General features: G+C 32.6%; 1 protein-coding gene across 3 annotated transcripts in view; it reads right to left on the reverse strand.

The window, feature by feature from the left end:
* Positions 1–27,488, reverse strand: part of LOC149485841 (phosphatase and actin regulator 2) — a 55,988-nt gene that overhangs the window by 23,074 nt on the left and 5,426 nt on the right. For 2 of the 3 annotated variants that reach the window (XM_089699155.1, XM_089699157.1), the window contains exons 3-5: positions 19,005–19,172; positions 17,660–17,758; positions 15,266–15,454 (exon numbers count right to left, since the gene is read on the reverse strand). In XM_089699155.1, coding sequence (XP_089555281.1) covers positions 15,266–15,454; positions 17,660–17,758; positions 19,005–19,172 — 456 coding nt within the window. Of the gene's footprint in view, positions 1–15,265; positions 15,455–17,659; positions 17,759–19,004; positions 19,173–22,590; positions 22,984–27,488 lie in introns of those variants that run through there. The other variant, XM_089699156.1, reaches the window with a different exon arrangement.

Here is a 27,488-nt window from a genome sequence, read left to right on the forward strand (position 1 = left end):
GAAAAGTTAATATTACTCTTCACAAAGGAACTATGATTAGAACTCTATGACGTAAATGAAAGATAACACGAAGAACTAACTCTTAACTAACAATAAGATATCAATCAATGTCTTTAACTAACGAAAACTGGTGCACTGATACCAGTAGAGATAATTATAAGTATCGTTTGAATAATTAACTTAATTTACCGCTGAAATTTCAATATTTATTCGTTAATTTGAATCCTCGCGTAATTTGATTCCGATATTTTCATATTTCATTTGATAGATAATATCAATTGCTATGCTTTTGATAGTCTATATTTTCAATAATGCACTAATTGTTCTCGTATAGATTCATTTTTAATTGTGATAAAACTATCGTGGGGTGTTATCTTTATATGTTATACGTAATTGGATGCAATTGTGATGTCTATAATAATCTAACGTGTAGAGTTTTATGCATTGTGTAATAGTGAAGATAATATTTATTTTCATGAAAGTATCTGTCCCATTGATTAAGGTTGATGTTCCGACCGTCCCTCCATACATTTTTGATTACCTCTAAACACTTAACACAGACACTATTTCTTTAAAACTAATCATTTTATCACTTCTCTATAATGAAATGTGTGCGCGTTCGACCTTTTTAATCAATAATTTACAATATTTACTTAGAAAAACAACAGTAAAATACCGGAAAAATTTGACACTTCTACAGTAGTGTGCGTGACTTTTGCCAAGCGAAACACGACATAAAGCACGACATCTAGCGCATAGACTATATACTTATTACAGATCTAGCGCGTCAATGTCTAAACGAAAGGCGATGTTTAGACATTGACGCGCTAGATGTCGTGCATTCGCGTTCGTTATCTTATGCATAATGAGCATAATTCTAATAAATCAAAGTTCTGTGTAAAAATTGAGTAATTTCATTTCCAATCGTTCAAAGAAAATAACAATAAAATAAAATAAAACTAATGACCTTAGAAACTATGTTTTTTTTTATTTATTACTCATTATTGTTCGTCCGTCGTAGGTCTGTAAACTGTATTGTACACTGAAGGTAAATGGTACTGTAGGTACTTTAGTTCGGCGTCGTCGCTCGTCGGCTTGATATAAAATTACATTCTTGATTTCATTGACACGCGCTATGATTTGCGCGCGGAATTTCTTGTGTTGTGAATTTATTTTTGTATGCTATGCATTTTAATTGATTCAAATTGCAATGTTTCTCTAGTATGCATTTGAGACTATATTGTAAATTGTAATAATTGATCGTGGGTATAGTAATTAATTATTCTAATAACGCAATTAGTAATATATGTATTTTCGGTGGGATTCAAAACAAAAAATTGGCCCGTGATTTTTATGAAATTTCACCACATTGCAAATCACATCAATCATAGTTCATACACATGTATGACGAAAGTGATTAGTATTGTGGCTAACATTGACTCATCAGTTCATCACTGAAACCAGTGATAAATCAGTACCTATATCATATTGTGTTTGAATATTTTTAAACAATGATATAAGTATACAATTATTATAAATCGGTAAACTATCAAAGTAATCACAAACTTGCAAACATTGGTAAAATGTCCAGTAGTTTATGAGCCTATTCATTACAATCAAACAAACAAACAAAGTTTTCCTCTTTATAATATTAGTGTAGACAAACACTATGAATACGATCACGAATGCAAATTCGGGGATTTTCTAATTATTGCTAAATAATAATTGAATTCGTTTTGAAATACTCTATAATTTTTAGTGTATAAATAGACATTTATAATGTGGTGATCATTTTTTTTGTACTGCTAACGCTATTGTAGGTACCTATTTTCGTTGTTTTATTTCAAGTGAACACGGCCATACAATTTTGTCACGAGCCGCCTATGATTGTAGGTACTTTTGTTAGGCTCCTTCGTCGTCCGCGTCGGCTCGAAAGTTCTTGATTTCATTGTCACGCGCTATGATTTGCGCGCGGATTTTCTTGTGTTGTGAATTTATTTTTGTATTATTATTATTTTTTATTTATTTTTTTATTTTATTGATTCAAATAAAATATTTCACTAGTATGCATTTGAGACTATATTGTATTATGTATAATTTATCGTAGGTATAGTTATTCTTATAACGCAGTTATATTTTCGGTGGGACAATTTGACCCGTGATTTTTCTGAAATATCACCACGTTGCAAATCACATCAATCATACACACGTATGACGAAAGTATAGTGGCTATAATTGACTCATCAGTTCATCACTGAAACCAGTGATAAATCAGTACATATATCATATTTTATTGTGTTTGAATATTTTTTAAACAACGATATATATACAATATTATTATAAATCGGTAAACTACCAAAGTACTTCCGAATTTTCAGACAGACAAACAAGTAGTTTGAACACGCAGTTTTCTTATACTAGTAGCAAAAATCAAAACCATAATATTATGTTTCCCTACTATATTTTACTAAAAGTCGAGTGCGTCGAAATCGTAAATAATAATATGTTTTTCACCTTCCTGGTTATTTTCCCATAGTAAATAGTGTTTTAGGTTTGTTGTTGTAGGTAGGAATAATAATAATTATTCTTACATGTTGGTTATGAAATGTATATTGAAATAATTTACTTTTACAAATCATTAGTGATATAAGTTTTGAGTGAAAATGCTTGGATCAGCATAATATTATATGGTACTTCAAATACATGTTTTGATAAAAAATACAATAGTGTAATAAAATAAAACTGCGTTTTATTGTAATCAATGTTGACAATTTTAAATTCCAAAATTATTGATCAATAAAATAGTTTACACCAACAAATATAACTTTTATTTTTATAACAATCGTTCATAATATAAACCGTAGCAGGTGGCGTTTTGAAGTTCTGTCTACTCATACAGAAAAATGGAAAACTTGTTTTTTTTGTAAACAATTTATTACTCATGTTGTTTGGCAACTCGAAGCGTGGTCGTCCGTCGTAGGTACTTTTGTTCGGCGTCGCGTCGTCGTCCGCGTCGGCTTGATATAAAACATTCTTGATTTCATTGACACGCGCTATGATTTGCGCGCGGAATTTCTTGTGTTGTGAATTTATTTTTGTATGCTATGCATTTTAATTGAATCAAATTGCAATATTTCTCTAGTATGCATTTGAGACTATATTGTAATAATTGATCGTGGGTAGGTATAGTAATTAATTATTCTAATAACGCAATTATATTTTCGGTGGGATTCAAAACAAAAAATTGGCCCGTGATTTTTATGAAATTTCACCACATTGCAAATTATATATTATACAATTACAATTACAATTATTATAAATCGGTAAACTATCAAAGTAATTACAAACTTGCAAAATATGCTTTTCCGAATTTTCAGACAGACACACAATTTTATTAGTTTGTTTTAGCAAAGTAGGTACCTATACCTATACGCTTACGTCGCGCGTCGCGTCGCGTCGTCGAAAACGGTGCGCCCAGAAACAAACATACCTAATTCAGTTACAATCCTTTTTTTGTTCCGTAATTTATTGTATTTATTCTAATACGATTTTTTTTATTCGTCGGCCAGTTCTACTAGGTATAAAAAGATAAAATTGAAATATAATTATTGTAGCGACAGCCATATTATGTTACTATGTTTTCGTAAATATGTTTTTCACCTTCCTGGTTATTTTCACATAATCTTATTCTTATATATAAAAATGAATCGCAAAATGTGTTGGTAAGCGCATAACTCGAGAACGGCTGAACCGATTTCGATCATTCTTTTTTTATTATATTCCTTGAAGTACGAGGATGGTTTTTATGTAGAGAAAACGTAAATATTATGTACCACGGGCGAAGCCGGGGCGGACCGCTAGTATATCTTATATATAAAAATGAATCGCAAAATGTGTTGGTAAGCGCATAACTCGAGAACGGCTGAACCGATTTCGATAATTCTTTTTTTATTATATTCCTTGAAGTACGAGGATGGTTTTTATGTAGAGAAAACGTAAACATGTACCACGGGCGAAGCCGGGGCGGACCGCTAGTTATATATATAAATGAATCGCAAAATGTGTTGGTAAGCGCATAACTCGAGAACGGCTGAACCGATTTCGATAATTCTTTTTTTATTATATTCCTTGAAGTACGAGGATGGTTCTTATGTAAGGAAAACGTAAACATGTACCACGGGCGAAGCCGGGGCGGACCGCTAGTCTTATATATAAAAATGAATCGCAAAATGTGTTGGTAAGCGCATAACTCGAGAACGGCTGAACCGATTTCGATAATTCTTTTTTTATTATATCCCTTGAAGTACGAGGATGGTTCTTATAGCTAGAGAGCTAGTTAGTTTAGTTTTAGTGCAGTGGCAGTGTAAATGTTGTTGTTGAGGTTATGTAAATTTAACACTTTAGTTAACTACCAAGATATAAAGAAATGAGGATAGGACACAATAACTATTGGTTGAGGTATTTATAAACTCATAATATACTTTTAAAAAAATCACGTTTTAATAAATTTCTAGAATTAAATTAGAACAGCTGATTCAAAAGAGCCTAAAAAATCTTAATAATAATAATTACGCTTCACAGCAAGAAGAAATGTACCATATGTACCCGCACAAAGTCGATATTGTGTTGCCTACCGTTCGACTCAATGGCTAGGGTTGTAACTACCTTTAATAATTATTACCAAACTAATAAACCGAGTGATGCGAAATAACCATAATTCTTTTAGAGTTTGATAAAATGATCAGGCAGGTATTTTCTTTAATCCTCTGAATTCTCGGTTACTAAATTGTATCGTTGAAATTATTCTTAATCGCGTAAATTTAATAAATAATCATATGGAAAACACTTTTCATTTGTTTTTTTACTTTCACGCCCAACTACTATACAATAATTACGTTGTTTCGGTATTTTGACGAGAAAACGCAGGAAACATCCGTTGTATCATTTTAGATAGATTGTATATTTTGTATCTGTAGAATTGAAATCAAAGCTATGTATATATTGTCTCCATTCTTTTCTTATCGGATTGTTGATCCCAATGCGAATGCGTCACTTAAATTTTATAAAAGACAATTAAGAACATCAAAAATAAAGTGATACGTAAATATTTCACAGTGCAATATATTATGTAATTAATAATAATTATATATTTATGAAAAAATAATTACATCAGATTTAATAATAGCAATTGTTTTGAATGTACATAATATGAATAAATGATTACATCATAATAGTAATAATCACAATTGTTTTATTTCCCATTTGTTGCAACCCTAGCATATTTTCATGTAGCAGCAGAAGTACCTACACTGGCGGCGCGGCGGCATCGTGCGACATCAAAGGCATTGCCTTACTAGGTAAGTTTATAATGACTCATTTCTTTTATTATATAATTTACGTTTTACTTTTACAGAATCCGATTCAATGGATTATGAAGACGAGTCACACAACGCCATACGATAGTGATGATGAATGAACATTTCAATAAATGCATGCGTGTTTTTTTATGTTGTTTTGTAATTGTTAATTGTTTCTTAAATAAAGAAATAAACTAAATATTTAAATGATGATTTGTTATTTGCAACACAACTTTATATTTGAGATTCTTTACAAATGTATATTTAGTTTTGTATCATCAAATTTATAAATTTTATTCCATAGTTTTCAAAATTAAATGTAAATGACCATAAAAACATTAATAAAGTAAATCATTGATGTAAGGAACGTAATACATATATACATCTGACCATGTAGAAGCTAAGTCTTGTTGACTGCTGAAGTCTGTAAAGTTTTGTTGTCTGCTGAAGTCTGTACGCAATGAAAATGTCTGCCGTTTCGAAAATAAGTTTTTAAGACCCTAATAAATAAAATATATGAATGGCAGATCTGGTCAAATACTTTCAAAATTGTATTTTTTTCAGCACTTTCATAAGTGTCTGCCAGAATGTTATCCGCGTGATAATGGTCTGCCATTGTTATTTTCCGATAGTAATAATAATCTATTTTCAAATATCAAAATGGCAGACGTGGTCAAATGGTTTCAAAGTTCGCCAAAAATTTCCACCTGTCTTACCTAAGCGCGCGCCCCGTCCACCACTCTGGGCTTAGTGACTCCTCATCTCATGTATAGTAGGTATAGGGGAATCAACACACAAAAATCCAGGTCTGGTCAAATACATACAGGTAGCTTTGCGCTAGCTCTCTAGCTATTACTTCTTATGGAGAGAAAACGTAAACATGTACCACGGGCGAAGCCGGGGCGGACCGCTAGTAAATAATAAAATAATAAATAGTGTATTAGATTTGTTATTGTATCTTGTATACCTACGAATAATTATTCTTACGTCTTGTTGGGAAATGTTCAAATACCTACCTATTGAAATAATTTACTGTTACAAATCATTAGTGTTATTAGTTTTGAGTGAATAGGCATGGATCAGAAATTCAGAATATAATATGCTACTAACTACTCAAATACATACATGTTTACACAACAAACACCACTGACCTCTATAACTATAAGTTATAGAGGTCAGTGACCGTCAGTGACAAACACTATGGATACCTACGCTCGCGAATGCAAATTCGGTGATTTACTAATTATTGATACCTAGTCATTGAATTCGTTTTGAAATAGCCTGTACTTTGTAATTTTTAGTGTTATAGACATTTATAAAATGTGGTGCTCATTTTTTTGTAATAAATCATCCCGAACGCTATTGTATTTTCGTTGTTTTATTTCAAGTGAACACCTATACAATTTTGTCACGAGCCGCCTCTGGCCTCTGGGTGAAATAAACAAGTCAAATGATTTTTGTTCTAATTGTATTTTGGTAGTAGTTTGTTTAGAATTTACATTACCATTGTTTAATTTTTATTTTGTATTTGCAGTAAAATAAAAAGATGAAAAACTTCATTAGGTATATTGTACGACACCTCACTCTGAATCGCGCTAGCGAAATTTTTTCGTTACAGAGCACATATACAACTTTCGGACAATCTTCATTGAGGCCGGCCGGCAAATCGAGTATGTCGAGAAACTTCACTTATTCGATGGAGGTATTCTACCTTCCTTCCTCCACAGTTGTGGGACCCCGACGTGCATTGAACACGCAGCTTTCTGATACTAGTAGCTAAAATCAAAACCACAGATATGTCTGTGATCAAAACCATAATAATATTTTTACCTATTATTTTACTAAAAGTCGAGTGCATCGAAATCGTAAATATGTTTTTCACCTTCCTGGTTTTTTTTCCATAGTAAATAGTGTTTTTGATTTGTTGTTGTATGAATAATTATTCTTACTTGTTGGTTATGAAATGTATTTTGAAATAATTTACTTTTACAAATCATTAGTGATATTAGTTTTGAGTGAAAATGCTTGGATCAGCATAATATCATATTTGCTACTTCAAATACATGTTTTGATAAAAAAAAAACAATAGTGTAATGTAGGTAATAAAATAAAACTGCGTTTTATTGTAGGTAATCAATTTTGACATTATTTATTTCCCAAAATTACAATAAAATAGTTTACGCCAACAAATATAACTTTTATTTTTATAACAATCCTACTTCCTACTAATGCGAAAGTTCATACATGTTTTAAAAGAAAAACTTTTACTTTTACTATTATTTCAATTTATCCGGTTTAATTAAGACTTAATATTGATACATATGATCATTATAAATACAAATAGGAATTAACAATATAACGAATACGTGGCACAACTAAAATTTTACCGATACCACCCGTGGTCATTCTCCTTTGTGGGTCATTTGTAACAGGATGGCGGTTCTACAGCGAAAAAAGAAAAATGATGGTCAGAACGCTGATACCGGATACCTTAAGATACTGTAATATAAAATATTACTAGATTAGATAAAATATTATAGGTAGTATCTTCACCGTGTGTGACGCGCTTTACATTCACGCCATCTAGAGTTAAATCTTTATCATTTTTGTATACGTCTGTGTGTGTAAACGACCCTGTATGCAATGACAGATGTTAAAACGCATAATTTTACCGAATTGGGTGGATTTTAAGGCAATGATATAACATATTTCAATAAAATATAATATTCAGTAACCGCCATGACTATTCCTAGGTTTGATGACTATTCCAATTACGCAAAAACTCAAATAAACTAGAAATGTAGAATTCAGCGCCATCTAGCGGGATATTGGCTGGGAACAGATCGTTGCAATCACCTTAAGAGCCCCTTGTACTGAAAGTTTAGGCATTTTAGGCACTGAGATGGCTCGCGCCCGCGTTGCGCAGGAGCCGGCGCGGCATGAACTCCGGTGACCTATGAAGGCGGGCGATTATGCCACAGTATAAATAAATCAGTAGTTCGATTTTATTTGCTATCGTAGGAATGTTGTTGATAAATAAATTTACTACTTATCCTATACCATTAAACGAGCAATATTTGCATATTTATATATTTGTTTGTATATATACAGTGTGGAAATTTTCGATGTGCCCTGAATGGAAAGTACTTGAAATACTAGGGATAGCAAATTTTTCTGAAAGGAAACATTCCTTTTTCAAATTTTATTTTATTATTCAAATCGATAGAAACAATATAAAAGATAATTTATTGTTAATTTCTCGTAAAAATTTTTTGGTCTATTTTATACATACATTTAAAGTTTAAAATGAAACTCTCGTTCTGGATACATTAATTTATTTTCTTCTGAAAATATTGGTAATAATAATTAAAAGTAAAACAAATAAAAAAGGCAAAATAAAAATTGAATATAAGTATGTAATAAGTAAGTTAGTGTATTCAACCAACTTAAAAAAGTGTGACTATTTTACAACAATTTGAATAATAATCAATTAATGATTTGTATTATTGTATACAATATCGAAGCTTTTTAAGAAATGTATAAAATACTTTTTTATGAATGAAGAAAGATGTAAAATTTTCGTCGGCGCCATCTTGGATTATAGTTTTGACCTCATATTCGTTAATTGCTACCCCAAAAACCATGAAAATGACACCCATCACGAAAAAAGTCAAATTTTCGTCGGCGCCATCTTGGATTGTTGTTTCATAAAAATAATATTTGTCATACTCATTGAATACAGATCAACCAACATCATAATAGTCTTTCTACTAGTACTTCAAAACTTTGCCGCTATTCCTATTCAATAACCCATTTTTAAAACATAATTTTAAATCACTACATAGTATAAAACAAAGTCGCTTTCACTGTCCCTATGTCCCTTTGTACGCTTAAATCTTTGAAACTACGCAACGGATTTTGATGCGGTTTTAATAGTTCTTTCGATTCCCGGTCGAAGAAAATGAATTTTTGAAAATCTTTGAATGCAGTTCTATTTCTTTTTAAAAATAAAGGATATTTGCTATCTCCAGTATTTCTAGTACTTTCACCCAGGGCCCATCGAAAATTTCCACACTGTATTTACAAACAAATATATTAATATGCAAATATTGTTCGTTTAATAGTATAGAATAAGAAGTTAATTTATATTTACAACAATAATCCTAGGATAACTAACAAAATCAAACTACTGATTTATTTATACCGTGACATGCTCGCCGTTTTACTCGCCGCTCGGTTCTAATACGCGAGCGGCGACTGCAACGTGGTCGGGAGCAAAACTAGCACAGGTCCTCCTTCGATGACGTCCGGCTGGACTCTGGCGGCACTGACGTGGTGCGCGCGAGTCGCATTTTACGTATTATATTTTATATAGAAAAAAATAAGGGCTAAATTAAAAATCTATCCAAAAATTTCCCTGTAAAACCTGATTAGTAAATGAAATGTCAAATTTTTATAAACATAGCGTTCCCCTAATTCTCATAAAACTGATTATGCTTTTAAAATCGATGTTACTTCTGATTTTTTTTTGATCGAGTCAAATGTTTAATATTGTGTTTTTATCCAAAAAAGTCACTAGATCAAACGTTTATCTGTGCTATATATTTTTTTAGGATTTTAAATATGATGATTTCTATCCAAAAACCATGATTTAGAAACATACATTTCGGAGCAGGGCCCCTTAAACTTGAACTTTGCTCAAATTAGTATTACCAAGATCTGAGGATTCACATTTTTTATAATAGATTATCACATTATTCTAATCTGCCCCCCTATGCAAGTGGCTTTCTGTTAGCGTAGCGTTCAATAGAATAGACTACGAATGTATGAGATTGACGTAAGCTGTAGATAAACGTATCTACAGCTTACGTCAATCTCATACGCTGTAGATACGTTTATCTACAGCTTACGTCAATCTCATACATTCGTAGTCTATTCTATTGAACGCTACGCTAACAGAAAGCCACTTGCATAGGGGGGCTGATCTATATTAATCATTGTTCGTGGGTTATACTGACTATATTTTTTTAGATTCTATTCTGATCAACACGATATAAAATGTTTTTCAATACGGGTAAGTATTACTGACACATTAGTTATTATCATAAAAATTGTGAAGCAAATATTGCTGCGTGCCGATCAATTTTAATGACCCGAGTGTCAAATTAATTAATTCCTCCATAAATTCGTTCGCCGTTCGTTCGTTACAAGTATTCCACTGCCCTATATAAGTCTGATACATGATTCTTTAATATAGCTGTCTGTTGTATGATTTAAAAATTAGTTTAAGGAAAATATCTTTACAAAATAATGATGCGTCTATTTATCATTCGGTGTAGTATCAATTTCACTCATAAATGTTTCGACCATTTCGCAGATAGGGCTAGGTTCCCACATCTTTGGTCAACATAATATTAAGAGTAGGGCCTCTATTGTGATGACGCAAATCTAACATTGTGCAAACATCTTTGTTGGTATGGGATGATTATAATAATAATAATAAATAACGTTTATTTCTTATTCTTTCATATACATAGACATGGACATATTCATTATAGTTTTGTTCACAAGTAAAAAGTATAAGTGGCACCCGTTTTAGGCTTAGTTCGAAGAACTAGCCTGTGTATACAGGCACCAGCTTCTCCCTAAGTCATTTGAACTTTAATAAAACAAAAAACTTGAAGTGAGCTAGTTATATAAATGGAATGTGCAAGCATATTATACAAATATGATTATTAAATAAATAAATATAAAATTTTAAGTTTATGAGTAATGTGTGTGTGTGTGTGTGTAGGCGTGTGAGGGTGTGTGTATATGTGTGTCAAAATAAAGTAAATATATCAAATAGGTAACTTATAAATAAATAAGAGAATAAATAAAAATACAAAAAATAGGTAAAATAAACAAATATTGATTTATAATTTTAATAAATTTAGTATGTAATTGATTAAATATTAAACAAATTATATATATTTTATAATATTTATATGTGAAACAAAATTTATAGTTTTATCTTTAGTAAGTTTTCGGTGGATTCATAAGACAACTCCTGTAACCAATCTGTGACTGTTTTTTTACATTTATAGTTATTCATAGAATATATGTTTAAGATTTTATTTGCTTTATTGTAAACTAGCGGTCCGCCCCGGCTTCGCCCGTGGTACTTACATATTTACGTTTTCTCTACATAAGAACCATCCTCGTACTTCAAGGAATATAATAAAAAAAGAATTATCGAAATCGGTCCACCCGTTCTCGAGTTATGCGCTTACCAACACATTTTGCGATTCATTTTTATATATAAGATATAATCTCTTAATCTAGCATAAAACTTCATAGGAAAATAGTGTTGAGAACGTTTAACCTCACATACCATGTAGGATCTACGTTTATCAGTGCTGTTTAATTCAAATTCAAGTTCCTGGTGTTTTTTTAAAATAAGTTGCAGCAAAAACAATTGTCGCACTGTTAGGACTTGGCATTTTTTATATAAATCTTTGGTCGGATAATCAATTGGCCTAAAGGTCATGACTTTTAAAACTGATCTTTGTGCTCTCTCAATGGTAAGCATGTAACTCTTAGCCATGCCACCCCAAGCAGATATTCCATAATTTATTAAGGACTGGCATAATGTAAAGTATATCCGTTTAATGAGGTTAAAGTTCATGATGTGACGGAGATTTTTAAAAATAATTATCAATTTACGAATGCGGGCAGCCAGAAGTGTTGCATGTTTATTAAAATTTAGATAGCAATCAACAATAACACCTAGATACTTAATGGAATCAACATTTTGAAGAGTTATACATGTACAAGATAGTTTATCAGGGCAGAAATGAGCTTTAAGTGTTAAGTTACTTGAATGTCTTATAGAATTTTTGTTTATGCCAAAAGTTAAGTATTTGGTTTTATCAGAATTTAGAGTCAACGAATTAGATAGCAGCCAATTACTTACGATATTTAAACCAGACTGTGAATGTGAAAAAGCTTCCTCCCACGTTCGACCATCAAATATTAAAACCGTATCGTCTGCATAAGCTATTATTTTGCCGTTGTCAAGAGATAGATTTGTCAAGTCATTCATGTACAGTAAGAAAAGCGTTGGACCTAAAATGCTTCCCTGCGGAATACCAAAAGAAAGCGTTTGTTCAGTACTAATTAAGCCGTTTAGTTTAACAATTTGTGTTCTATCGGTTAAGTAACTTTTGAACAATTCAAATGGTTTACCTCTTATACCGACATAATTTAGTTTGTTTAATAGCAGGGGCATCGATACCGTATCAAAAGCTTTCGCGAGATCGAGAAAGACGGCAACACATCTTCTATTTATATCAAGATTAGCCACAACGTGATCGATAAGATTGTGTAGTGCATCCGTCGTTGATCTCGATCTAGATCTAGATCTAGATTCCTCCCCTATTGCAACATAATACACGATTTTCCATACTAACTAAGATAACCAATATTAATTATCATTTATCATAAATGGCTCTGTAGCAGTGATAGTAAATCTGACTAATGCGTCAAGCCCAGATGGTTTAGGTTCGATCAAATTTCATTAAAGAACTGTGTGATAAACATTTAGTTCGTATTATTTGTGTTTGTTAGTGTTTTGAGATTTAAGTCAAAAACAACTAGTTAGATCGATTTAAAAAAAAAATTTCGATACGAAGCTGCTTCTTTACCGTAAGCTTTTCTCAATCCGAGTAAACCCAGCCTAGTTTGGAGTATGTCTTTACAAATAAAAGAGGTCAGTTGTCTAGTTTTTATAGTACATACTTTCTTTTATTGCGGACTAGATGGCGTTGACACTAAAAGCTCAGCAAATAAAAAAATCAACGTATCATACATATTAAAATTGACTTATAACGATAACGAATTACTAACGATGCAATTGTTCAAGCTCTTATCGTTTTAATTATCTAACTGCCGAATGTTCCCAACACAGATAGTAACCGCTACGTCTCACACTGTCGCTGTCTCTTCAAGGCAAATTGTGCAAGAAGACCTTCATTCAGATTCTGCGCTTAGTAAACGTGTTCGACGTTGTTATGCGCTAGATCCTGGAAGTCGAGTAGCTTTTACTTGCCGTTCTAACTTCCTATACTATTAATACCGTTGGAAAATAACGATTTCTCAAGACTAGATTTTGTTCAATAATAACAACATAACAACTCACCTTGTTAACTGTTGTCAAATTTAACTACTTATTGAAGATAAGATTCGAAATATTATGAAATATTGAGATAAACTTTAAAAAGATTGCGATTGTAGATAGACTCTTTAATACATATGAATTGATGCAACTCATGATAATGAATGAGTATATTTAACGGTGATACACAAGCAAAAATAATAATAAGGTGAAACTCTATGGTTTGTAATTATTCAAATATTTATTACGTACACTCCATGTAATCAGCATACACATTGCTTAACCTCTCCTTAACTTGATTATAGTTTGAATATCTCATAAGGTACACTTTCACTTACAACATTAATGTGACACGTGCTGTTATGAATTAAAGTGACCCTTAGTTACGAACACTCAAACAACTGAAGACAAGTAATCAGAAATAATTAATATCCAGTAGAAAGGAACGGCTGTACACACAATCAATAACAAAACTTAAAAAATCTCTCTCATTATCGTCTTTGATTTATAATCGGGAGAGAACTTGGTTGAAACAATGACTAATCAAGATGAAGATCTGGAAATGAAACTAATTTCTTCACTTTATGGAGTAGGTACTATATGTCCTGAACTTTACCGTCATGGTAAAGGTAAATAAATCGCAGTTAACGAAAAATTGTTAAATAAACGTAGATACGTACATCGTCGTATATAGACTGCAACAAAATCGTATGTAAATATACCTATTATTAGAAACTACATCAAATTCGTAATAGCATACCGTATATAGGTATGCTATTACAAACAAATTCGTAATAGCATACCGTATATAGGTATGCTATTACGAATTAATAATTAATATAATTTGAGGAAAGATTTGTAATTTTGTATGTTATATTATGTTTGTTGCTTGAACGCAATTAGATTAGAACTAGAACAAGATTAACATCTCAGGAACTACTGTTACTAGTTCTAATTGAAAAAATATTTTTGCCATACGCCATTTGTCGAGGAGGGCTTTCAGCTAACAGAACATCAAGCTACGACTATCAGGAATGAAGCAGCATACACAAAATAATAGTACAGTGTCCGGCACGTCATTAATTGGCAAGATTTAAGCGTAGTGGTAGTGGAACTTAGACCATTGCCGTCATTTATGTTTAATCAAACTCGTTTTAAAAGTTACATAAAGAAGAAGAATTCGCGACAAAAGACATGTGCACAACTGCACATGTAACGACTCTTGCCCAATATTTGCTTTTCGATTGTTTTAATGTATTTTTGTGTTCTTGAAACAAACGTTTTTCTCTTCTATTCTATTCAAATAACATGCCGGGGACTGTACGTACTACTAATAGTCCAAGATCCGAATCTAAATCGACCTTCACCGGGATCACCCCGAATAGAATGAGACCTATTTTATAATAAACTAGCGGTCCGCCCCGGCTTCGCCCGTGGTACATAATATTTACGTTTTCTCTACATAAAAACCATCCTCGTACTTCAAGGAATATAATAAAAAAAGAATTATCGAAATCGGTTCAGCCGTTCTCGAGTTATGCGCTTACCAACACATTTTGCGATTCATTTTTATATATAAAGATTTAGTCTATTAATTAATGTATTAACAATGGATTTGCTGGAAAAATCCTGTACAGGATATTTTTAATAGACTAAATTCATTATAAAATAGGCCTCATTATCACCCACCCCGGTGAAGGTCGATTAGGTTCGGATCTACTACAACGAATAATAAATAACATCTCGTACATACCAATGACATTATTGTTCTGATGGTGGTGGTGCGCGGCGGCGGCTGCGACGGCGGCCGCGAGCGCCGCCTGCTGCTGCGCGAGCTGCGACGCGAGCTGCGCCTGCAGCGCCGCGTGCATGCCCGTCAGCCGCTCAGACATCTGGTTCGCTTGCTCCGCCGCGCGGTTGTTCTCGTATTCCTGCTCTTCGTCTGGTGTAGGGAGTTTTTTTTATAATAATTGATTTTTTTCCAATATCATTGGATATTTGAATCATATAAAACAAATACATATAGTGTTAATGTGTTATATGTATTAGGATTAGTGTTAGATGCGGGTTTATTTACTACTAGCTGTTCCCCGCAGTTTCACCCGCATTGCTCCGCTCCTGTTGGTCGTGGCGTGATGATATATAGCCTTATAGCCTTCCTCGATAAATGGGCTATCTAACACCGAAAGAATTTTTCAAATCGGACCAGTAGTTCCCGAGATTAGCGCGTTCAAACAAACAAACAAACAAACTCTTCAGCTTTATAATATTAGTATAGATTAATTCGTATATTCTTTCTAAAATACATGTACATATAGACGTATGGATGCTTCACACAGTTGGCATTTGACTCTACAATGGCTAAATTGACTTACACTTTTACTTAGCTTTACAATTGACGTACACTTCGTTTAACTTAAAATTGCAAATTGCTAAAATTTACCTTGACACTAAACTCGCAAAAACTATGTTCTTACGAGATAATGTAGTGAATATTGTTTTCATTAAGTACATTTTTTCCAAGAATATTATAATTCTACTCTATAATATAAAACGAAAAAGAATTCGTAGTTTTTTAAATATGATATCATTTGTTGTGTGTACTAAATAATATTGATAAGATGTATGAGGCACGATATACGAACACACACTGACGCAAATAAACTAAACATTCTAAAAATTATATGAGAAACATTTTATTCTGCAAGAACAACAACAAAATATACAAGTAATATGAATTGATTTTATTATTTCGCGATCCAAATATAGAAAAGATCTGCTTCTCAGTTTGGTTATTGTCGTGGGAGGCTTATAACGTAGACAAAAACGCAAACACGTCATCCAGATAACTGTATACGACATGAAATATATCAGTGAAGAAAGCAAACGTGGGGTATCGAACTGAACGAGGCCATAAGGTGTCGTGAGTACAAAAATTAAATGAACAACTAAGATAACAAATCTGCGTATATAAATATGAATCTATATTTCCTTTGGCTACGGGAATACGTGAGTCAGGAGAAGATTCTTTTGAAAGAAAAAATTAAGAGACATGCACGGAAATGTAACTCGCAATGTACCGTACATTCATATATTTTTATACAAACATTTATCTTAAATAATTAATGAAGACCTATAAAATATGAGATACAGGTGTATTTTCGTATTTGTTATAGAGTAATTATGTAGTAATAAGAACTAGATTTAAAAAAAAAATAAGATTTACTATGGAGTATTTAACTCCGTATTTTATACCACAACATTATGATAATTCACGCAATAGTTACCGCGTGTCAAGTGATTATTCATTTAACCATATAATAAATATTACATGGCCGTCCTCGATAGGGATAAATAAAATCACATTATTTCCTGCCTCATAGCATACGTGCATAGCTAACAGATAGCTTTATTATTTTATTACTTACTTGTATGAGCATAACTAGTTACGCAATTGAAATAGAAAGCATAAATCACATGTCAGTTAAACATAACGCCTCCGTCTCATGAGGTTACGCAATATGATCTGCCCGCTATTAGATCGAGTGCCAAACTTTTAAATTGTTATACGTAAGTTAAACAAAGCTGATTCGGATCATAAAAAGTTTCATAAAACCGCCGAGCTCGATAATAATTATTTCTGAGAATAATAGGGCAGATAAGTTACCTACTTCCTGAAACTATTCAATGTGTTGGGAAATTACGATAGTTTAAGTGTGACCGTTTTCCGTATTTAATTAATTTTCTGCGTAATGCGCATTATCATTATACAATAATTGAAAGTAAATCTTTTAATCGTCGATAATTTATTTAGCTTTATCATATTATCTAGTAATTACTATAATTATTTATCCTACTTAATCCTCGATATACATATAATTAAATCGAATCATATAAGTAGCTACCCTAGTTTTTGTAGAAAATGATGTGTTATCTTAATATGTATTATGATTGCAAGTGTAAGGTGTAGTAATTGTAACAACTATGACACAATATGCATTGTAGTCCACGGCCATCTGTTCTTACTACCTCTTCGAATAATAGAGGAAGGCGAATTACTTAAACTCAATAGCCAGTTAATAAATTACTTTTGTCCATTATATTTAATCCTTAGTAGAATAATTAACATTTATAACTCAACACTTACTGCCTTCTGGTACGGGAGTGACAGGACTTTCAGGCAAAAGGATACCTTTTTGAACTAATTCTTCTCTATTGGCTCGGACGGATATCTTCCTTTCTAAAGCTGTAAAACAAATAAATATTAAAGATAAGGCCTTTTAATTAAAACTAGTTCTAAGATATAAAATAATACATAGCACGATTTATTATTTACGTAGTATTTATATTCAAACGACAACTTTGCCGTATTGTGTTACTCGAGAGAACATTGATTGATTAGTAATAAATAAACAGAACTGAGAACTCCAAGTTCACTTTGTAGACTATAAATATTGTGTTTGTGTTTACCCATTAGCCGTCAGTTTTCAAGCTAAACTACTATAAAACTTGCGAAGGACAACATTATCATCAAACTAGAAAAGAAGGAAATTATCATCTATTCTCGACTTAGAGCATTTAACCAACTTAATGCTCTTAAGACTCTCGACTACAGATTTTTTTGGTTCTTTTATTTATGCTTTGTCTAAAATTTCAAATATTTATAATACATCGAATGTAAGATTTCTTCTTTACTATATTGAACTACAACAACTACAAAATTGTGGTGACGATAAAGGAAAATACATAGGTAATAATCTCTACATTATTTTAAATTGAATGAAAAACAATCCCATTTCGCTCTTTCAAAAAAGAACACAATTAGATAATGTTAATATTCTTTAAAATACAAATCTACGATTTACGTTGTCTGCGAAACACATTTTTAAATAATTTTGTTCAATAATTTGTAAATAATACGTTAATCAATATTAAATTATTATTTACGACAGAATATCAACAACACTCAGTATTTATTACAAGGAAGACAATCAGATTAGATCCTCTTATAAACCCCATAAATAAAACATCTTCATGAAAAGGAAAGTTATCGGATTTTTTATCGTTATAGTTCAATTAATTATTCTTACGATCTAGCTCTATACAAAATTAACATTTAAGAATTGATGATTTTTCTTTACTCAGATAAACAAATTACGAAAAACGTCGTCTTCGTCGTCTTCAATAGGATCCTTAATTAATATTAATAACTATGAATGTGGTCCTTAAGATTTTCCTAAGCCAACGTTCTAACCTGATGAAATTTCAGGCTATAAAAATAAATATATTTTCTTATTCCTTTATCGGAAATCTTACATTACTTAAGTCACTGGAAGCTCCACAACGTACCCGCATGCACAATTGTTACATTAACATTAATTTAAGTCAACAAGTTATTGATAAATCTCGACTCATCAAATAGCACCAGAGTTGAGTTTTCACTGACTAAGTAACCACTTGATATCTTGCAGAAATGGTGGAGGTACACTTACTTCTAGATGCAGCTTCGAATTTCTCCGATTTCTTTTTCCGTTTCCACTTCCACGGTTTGAATAGTCTACCAAATGCTGAGAATTTTGACTTGGTCCGCTCTGCGGGTGGTGTGCGCGCACCGGAACCCAGGCTATTTGTTCGAACCGCCGAGCCATTTTGTTTCTTGGCTGTAAATAAAGAGAAAGTTACGAATTTAGCAATTGTTTGGAAACAAAAACTAATGCGTTCACAAGGTGACTGGTAGATCTTTTAATGGTGTATCGGCAAAAATGGAGTTAACCTATCACGATTTCATAACTGCATATAAGACCTTCACGATTCAAAATAATATTAATCTATGATTTACACACACAAAAGCACGCATTCAGAAATGTAGCCGGTGCTTGTGGCCGATAGTTCAATACTACACACATCGACATAATCAATGGCCCCATTACATCGAGTCTATTGTTAAGAATGTCCGCGCCCATCACAATAGTTACTGTCCGAGAACAAAATACGTACTTTGTAGCCTGCAGTTGATAGCGTTCGCCTTCGCTCAAAGACAACTTTCTTATCTTTTGTACATAATTTATATTGTTTGCGTGTGCAGCCGAGATGAAAGATTATAATCCTCACCTATCTCTAGTAAATAACCTCTCTTAAAATAAAATATGATTTGCTCTTATCATTTTACTTTAAGTCATTATAGAAACCTTGACCGAAAAATCTTAATTTCAGGTGAATTTTCTACACTAGCATAACTAATTATTTGAAATATTACAAATATTTTATTTTGTAATTGTGGTATTTACAAGTTCTACACTTAGGAATGTTTTTCTCATTTAAAAATATAGTATACGTAATATTTGTCGGAAATATAACTTTTATCTAGGTGTTCCAATTATTTGATTACTTTGCGTTTATAAAATGATAACAACTACGCGTACGATATCTTAGAACACTAAATTTATAAAATTGTGAAAGAATATTAATTGTTTACTCTTATATAATTTATACTATCATTTGAAACTACAATTCATTATCAACAGTGTTCACATAAATGTAATATTTCTGGAATAACTCAATGTAAAAGTATGTACATGTATGTATAATGTTAATAACTAAGTTGAAATGGTTCAACTTAAAGATTAATATAGATCAGTAAGCTTATATTTGTACCTACATTTTTTAATACGTTTTCATGCTATTCTACAAATTTAGACAATTTTACTTCATACCTTCTGAAATATTGTAAGCGAAAATTGTCACAGTAAACAGCACTTATTCCTAGAAAAGACGGATTATCACGAAGAAAAGCCTACGATAGACTCACGGTAAGGATTTATTGAATAAAAAGAAATCTATCTAAATTATCTTTTCATGAATGAAACACGAATTGGTATTCTAAATACAGATAAACGATGTATCCGTATCTAGATGAAGACATAAAAGGTAAGGTAAGTAAGAGGTAGTAAGTGCAGTTTTGAGAAATTTTTAAATTCCGATATTTCTGGCTCGAAAGCCATGTCTTGTACCATGTTAATATTTGGTCGTATTCTTCCTACATTTTTTTAAGGAAAACTACCCCTATCGGTGGAATCGTACGATTACTGTTATTTGTTGATAATAATTAATGATAATGCGCTGCCGCAGCAATTTCAACTGCGATCAAGATCGTTATATATTATCTACATTTTCCAACAATATAGCAACTCATTAATTTTAGGATTATAAACGCAATGGGTGCCATCTAAACATGAACCTTGAACAACAGAAGAATACATTTATTTCTATTGGAAAGATTATTAAGGTTTTTTTTTATTAGGGTAGACACAAAATTGTAGCGATGTCAGTTTTTTAAATCAGAAATTGTTTATTATGTTTAGAATGGTTTATCAGTAAAATCAAATCTTAAAATTACTTGTATTGGTCATTATTACTATAAATATGTAATCGTAATTGTAAAAAGTTAAGCAAATGTGCAGTTCTAACAAAACAAAATAATATATTCTTCTATGTCGTCGTTACAAGGTTACGTTGTTGAATTATGTTGAACTGTCAAATGTTGCCTATTAAAATGGCTCTACTATAGTCTAATAAAATATTATGTGAACATAGGCAACATATTGTGTATCGTATCTCCTATATGGGGAAGCTTAACTTTAAATACTTATTGGTTTATATGATTATTTCTCTGTAATGCATATTCATTCGTGGGTATCTACTATCTACTATCTACACATCTATTTGTCAAAAACCAACATGTTTGGCTTCGTATGTTTAGTACGTAAACTCAAATGACATGTTTCATTTAGTTTCCAGTGCTATCAGTTCGCTTACGAAGATAAAAAGTAATTATAATTATGAACACGCGACCGTGGTGTCCGGTGTCCGACGAGCAATGATGCGGAACCCATACACTATCACAACGTTGTATCTTGTAATGGTTGGTTACGCATTTAACAGCAAATACTCTCCAAGATTATTCTGTGGTTCTGTATAGGAACTTAAAACTATAATACTATACAAATTATATATGGAAGAAGGATCAATTATTATTTTGGGACCTATACCCAAATTAGGTAGAACTCTACATAGAAGATGAAGATATCCGCAAATTTAAACATTTTCATTTTTTAATAAATTAGTTATAAAGTATAATATGAAAAGATCTCAAACCATTGTTGAATCTGCTTTCTGGATATTTTTGCTAGTTTTAATATTAATGCAGGTTATGTCGTGGCCATATCGTAGATTTGCTAATTTCATGAAATGATCGACCATTTCATGAAATGGTTGAATCCATGAGACCATTTCATGAAATGATCGATAATTTCATGAAATTAGCAAATCTACGATATGGCCACGAAAGTTATACCTACCATTTACCGATGAATACGTGACGATAAGACGAGAGCTTTTTTATTATTATGTTATTTCTTTTTATTTTTAGCTTACATATTTTTTTTAATCGAATTCTAAATTCAAAAGGTTGGAGGTGTTTTTTGAGGTGGTTAGTCTAGACTCTAGAGTTAAGACACCATCTCTAAAATCAAGATTTTAAACTATTAACCGCTAGAAAATTAGTTCCCACCTTTGAGAGCTTCGATGCCATAAATACACACTCGCAATAACACCCCTATTGTTTCAGAAGGTAATTAATTACACAAAAAAAATCCAAGCCCATTTTTGAATCACGGCAAATGTAAAATGACCACAAACTGAAACCCATATATGACATCACCATGTAGCCGTATAGTGATTAGTGAGTAATCAAATACTTACTACCTTCTTATTTAGTACACCAATAAAAAAAATATTATATTATGATTGAAAAACTTATATCAAATCATAAATAGGTGCTACTAAACAGCCTTGTTTAGGTTTTTTGGTAAAGCAAAAAAAGAGATAAGCGCTGTTATATTATGACAGATAGAGGTAAATTTAATTTTCCTGAACTCTACATTCTAAAATTAACTTTAACGCTAACGTGAACGCGTCCGATAATAAAAGGAGACAATAAATAAATATATTATTTTTGCAAATCATTGTAAAAAATATGAAGTAGGTACATTAATTTAGCAGAAAATATTTTGCACACACCAGCAACAGCCGCCACCTCCTTCGCCCCAACATGTAGAAAATCAGTTAAAGACAACGAGCTCGCAATCAGCTGCCGGCGCTCTTGAAAATCAAGATGGTCGAGGCTATTGGTCCTTGTACCGCGCACCGCCTGAACGGGCGCGCTCAGCGACATGTCAACTACACACGGCCATGTCGCACTCACAACATCATACTTATTCGGTGTTAGATAAAACACTGCACTGATGATGATCACTAAACAATAACACGCGCGAACATCACGGATAACAATAATCGCAAACGGTTATTGTACCTGCGCCGCGAGGGACGCTCCAAAGCGGACTGGCGCGCGGGCCGAGACGGGCTGGGTATCAGGGTGGGGGCCCGCCTGCCTTTTGTCGCCCCTGCATGTTGCACTCAACATTACGCGCGCTGCTCGACGATCCGTTGTATACTATAGTATCCATAACGATGGCAATATGGCATGTTCAGCGCAGACACTTCAATGTGTCGCAACAAGTCTGATTGCCGGCGATAATGGAGCCGCTCCTAATGTATATGTAACTCATGGATGTAACTTCTCTTCAAATATCAAATAACTGATTGTGTTGAGATGAAATTTAATCTACATCGCATAATAAGTCTCAATAATCAATTAATATTCATGGCGCATTGTCTACCTACGCCAAGCGTTTGCTAGCAATGACGAACGCCGTGGTATGCATACGACCGGATTAAGTGCAACGAGTATCAGAACGACAGACAACACCGGCTTACCTCACATGACAACCCTCGAGACCGACCGATCCCCGCACCCCGCACGTCCTTTAAGCAGGTGCACTACCCCGATTCAATGCAACCCGTTGCCCATAAGTATAGATGCAGCCATATTATATACCTGCATTTCTTTTGCGTATAAATTTTTACGCTCTTATATTGCACTAAAAGTTTCAGTGTCCATGTAGAGATCATTATAAGGAAATTAAATATGTATACGATAGACCCACTCACGACATTGATAGAAAGAGAATATTAAAAAATTCCAATCTTAGTATTCCGAATTATAAACAGCACGGGATTTTTATATTGATCTCTACATGGAAATTACATATGTAAATATTAACAGCAAAAAGGTTTGTAGATTCCAAACAAAGATTCATTGCATGCGGAGTGACGGCTTTAATGAATAGCCACCATGATTCATAGTCCATCAGTCCATGTATAGGTACCAATGTTGAATTCTAACGAGACGAGAGTACCCAAATACGTCACATTCGAGCTATAGGTACTCGTATATTTATATTGCAAATTTACAATTTTATAGTTAACTGTTATTGTTATAGCACCTTTTTGAAGCCACCTTTTCATTTCAGTGTTTTCATGATGATTTCTTCATAAAATCAAATGAAAAACAAAAAATTCTTAATAAAAAAAATCTATATGATTTCTGGGATCTTGGTCCAAAAATCTTAAATTCGATATCATGCAAAACCATTTTGTTATTACACAAGTTACACAAATTATCTGGGCTTTAGTTCGACTCATAAACCGGAATAGGTTTATGGGTCGAACTCCTTGATTTTTCTAAGCTCATTTGGCGTTTACAATCTCATAAGTATCAATATTTTTTAAACACGACATTTTTCTACGCTTTGCCTTATTCCGTTCACAAAATAACTAAAATAATTTGGAAAATCCAAAAGTGCACGCCTCATAATTTTTTTTTAATTAATATTTATTAATTATTATTTTTGTTTATTTAATAACAATTAAACCAATTCGAATCAGACCCTGAAAAATGAAAGGGTTCTATTCCTGAGCATACTCAAGCGTAAGAGAAAAAAAAAGACTCGATTAGTAAAGTATTTCGGTCGCTATCGTGTTAACAAGAAAAAGGATCCGCACATACAGACACACGGACGTCCAAGACAGAACTTTTTTAAACTGTTTTTTAACTAGTTTAAATAACAATAAAACCGGCCAAGTGCGAGTCGGGCTCGCGCACAAAGGGTTCCGTAGCAGCAAATATAATAAATTACAGTTAAATCAACCTATCTCAAAAACTATAAGAGATACTTTGATCAAACCAAAAATCGTTGAAAGAGTTAATTAGCATGCATCACCTCTATTTTTTTTAGAATTTTATACCCCGTAGTTATAAAAATAGAGGGGGGGGGACATACTTTTTACGACTTTGAGAGCTGATATCTCAAAAACCGTTCACTTTAAGAAAAATGTTTTTTAGAAAACTTTATATCATTTTAAAAGACCTTTCCATTGATACCCCACACGGGTATGTACATCGAAAAAAAAAATTTCATCCCTCAGTTACATGTATGGGGGGCCCCACCCCCAATTCTTTTTTTTACTATTTAGTGTCATATTTTTGTAGCGGTTCATACAACACATATTCCCATCAAATTTCATCACTGTAGTACTTATAGTTTCCGAGTAAATCGGCTGTGACAGACGGACAGACGGACAGACGGACAGACGGACATGACGAAACTATAAGGGTTCCGTTTTTGCCATTTTGGCTACGGAACCCTAAAAATGACATCAAAAATATCATGAATGTTAAAAATAGTGTTTTTTCTTAATATGTGTGTGTATGTATTATCTTACAAGTGCAATGTATGATACATAAAGACATTTTAAGTTTGAAAAATCAGATGTTTTGCGCGAAGTGACAGTAGTACCCACCTCAACGCTTCGCTTATGAGGCGTGCAATATAATTAAATAGCAAATAGATGTATTTAAACTTACTGGATTTATCCTCCTTATCTAGATTTCCACTCTCACTACGAGTGTCGTCATCTATGGGTCTACGCTTTGCCTTGTTCTTTTTCAAATGTAAATCATCCATATTGAACGAACAAGGACACATAACCACAAAATCACAGATCTATAAAGTTACCATAACCACGAATCAAATGTGTAATTTAAACAAAAAGCAAATTATTACTAAGACTTTGTACAGAGACGTACAAGATTAGATAGGAATTGATAGTGTTACATTTTATCAAATTGTTCTTTATGGCATTGGAAGTAAAGACTGTAACGTTTCCGATGCTATATAGGAGTACATTGATAAAACTAAGTAGTTTCAATAAAGTTAATGGATTTTTTTAATTTAAATTATACACCAAAAAACTTTCAATGGGATATATGGCATCAACTGTTTTAGATTTTTTCGAGACAACGAAAATTACGCTATAAATTAGGTTTGATCGGTTAAAAATAGAGCTCAGAGTCTCACCTTGAATATCATGCAAGGATCAAGGGTTTATAACTAGATGCCCGAGGGATCACAGCGAGAGAAGTCGACCATGTGGACTCGGTTAGATTAAACGTGCAGCCTTTATTATTATTATTAGAAAACGTTTTGCCCTAGAAAATAAACGGACCATGTTTTTAAGCTCGAGCCTATTAGGCGTATAATGCACGCAGCGAACCGTAAACAAATACATATATGTACATATATAACATGATCATCATATTAATCACCAAATTTTACATAACAATGCAAATATATACACACATCTGGCTCCGAAAATAAATAAAGAAAAAAACTGAAATTACAATGTTCTTAGTTACCTAATGTGGAAGAAAGTGAGACTACAAATAAGTTTGTATTTTCATAAAAATCTAGACGATATTATGTATGTAGGTACATAACATCTACTTAGGTTATTCAACTTATCGGTTGGTAGACAAGGTACACATACCAAGATGAAATTGCAAATAGGGAAGTTTGATTAATTTATATGGATATACACATAATATTTTATTTATTCAATGTTTGTCATATATATGGCTTAATTATGGTAACTCATTAAAATAAAAATCATTATGAACAACAGAGTAGGAAACAGCAGGAATGTATAACCCTTGCTTCTTATTAAAGAACACTAAGGTTCTGAATGGAATGATTTACAAAATGAGGAGTGCAATGCCTAGCTGATAGTTCCGGCTTCGATAAGTCGCTCACCTCTAGTGTATATGGGGAAGTCACCGTCTGATCTACTGTGGGTAAGCATGGGTCCGTAGCACCGCCACGGCGGCCGGTCGCGCGCCACCCGCCTGCCTTCCACGACTTCGCTCACCTCCAGCCCATTAGCACATAATTACGGCACAAGGCCTTTCATAAATTCAGCACAATATTATAGCGTGTACTTCGCGAAACACGGTTACTCGTAAATGATGGCGCCACAGAGGCAAGGACCTAAATGGAAGCTGCGCAGCGCATCTTAATCGCGCATCCCTCTCCCTATCTAACCTCCCCGCTTCACCGCAAACCAACATATTTAAACACGTGTATAGATAGATGCATCGCAAAATGTTTGATTATATCTAGGATAATAAATACGGCTTTTCCGTAATAATTTCCGTATATTTCCATCGCAAAATATCAAAAGGGAAAGGAAGAATAAAAAAGAATACGTAATTTAAGTATCTAATAAATATCAACTAACTATAAAACTTGTATAGATTATAATTTATAAGTATAATCATTATTATCAATTACGTATAATAGATATTATCATCTCTATGATATACCATTAATTGTCTAAAATTAAATCCAGGATCTAATGCAATTTCTCGGAAAAAACCTATTAAGTTCGAGATTACCTCCGCCAATTATTGTGAAAGCATTTTTTCTAAAGGAAAAAAATAAAAGGAAAATTTAAAAAAACAATGAGTTTGTGTAGAACCTTTTAGAAGAGAAGAATGCTTACTAAAATGTTTATTCTATTGAATGTTGATTGAATGGCATGATATGAATAGTGAATACAATATATCGAATACTCTTTATTTTCAGCGCATTTATTATGAGCATTATTATTTTTCCATTCGATAGCGGGATCATGGCAAAAAAACGCAGGTTCAAATCTCGCCTTATGATCGATTTTTTTCA

The sequence above is a fragment of the Colias philodice genome, chromosome 9 (assembly GCF_061535455.1).
Source record: "Colias philodice isolate Cphi_HAF_F1 chromosome 9, ilColPhil1 Martin Lab GWU primary, whole genome shotgun sequence".
NCBI classification, from domain to species: domain Eukaryota; kingdom Metazoa; phylum Arthropoda; class Insecta; order Lepidoptera; family Pieridae; genus Colias; species Colias philodice.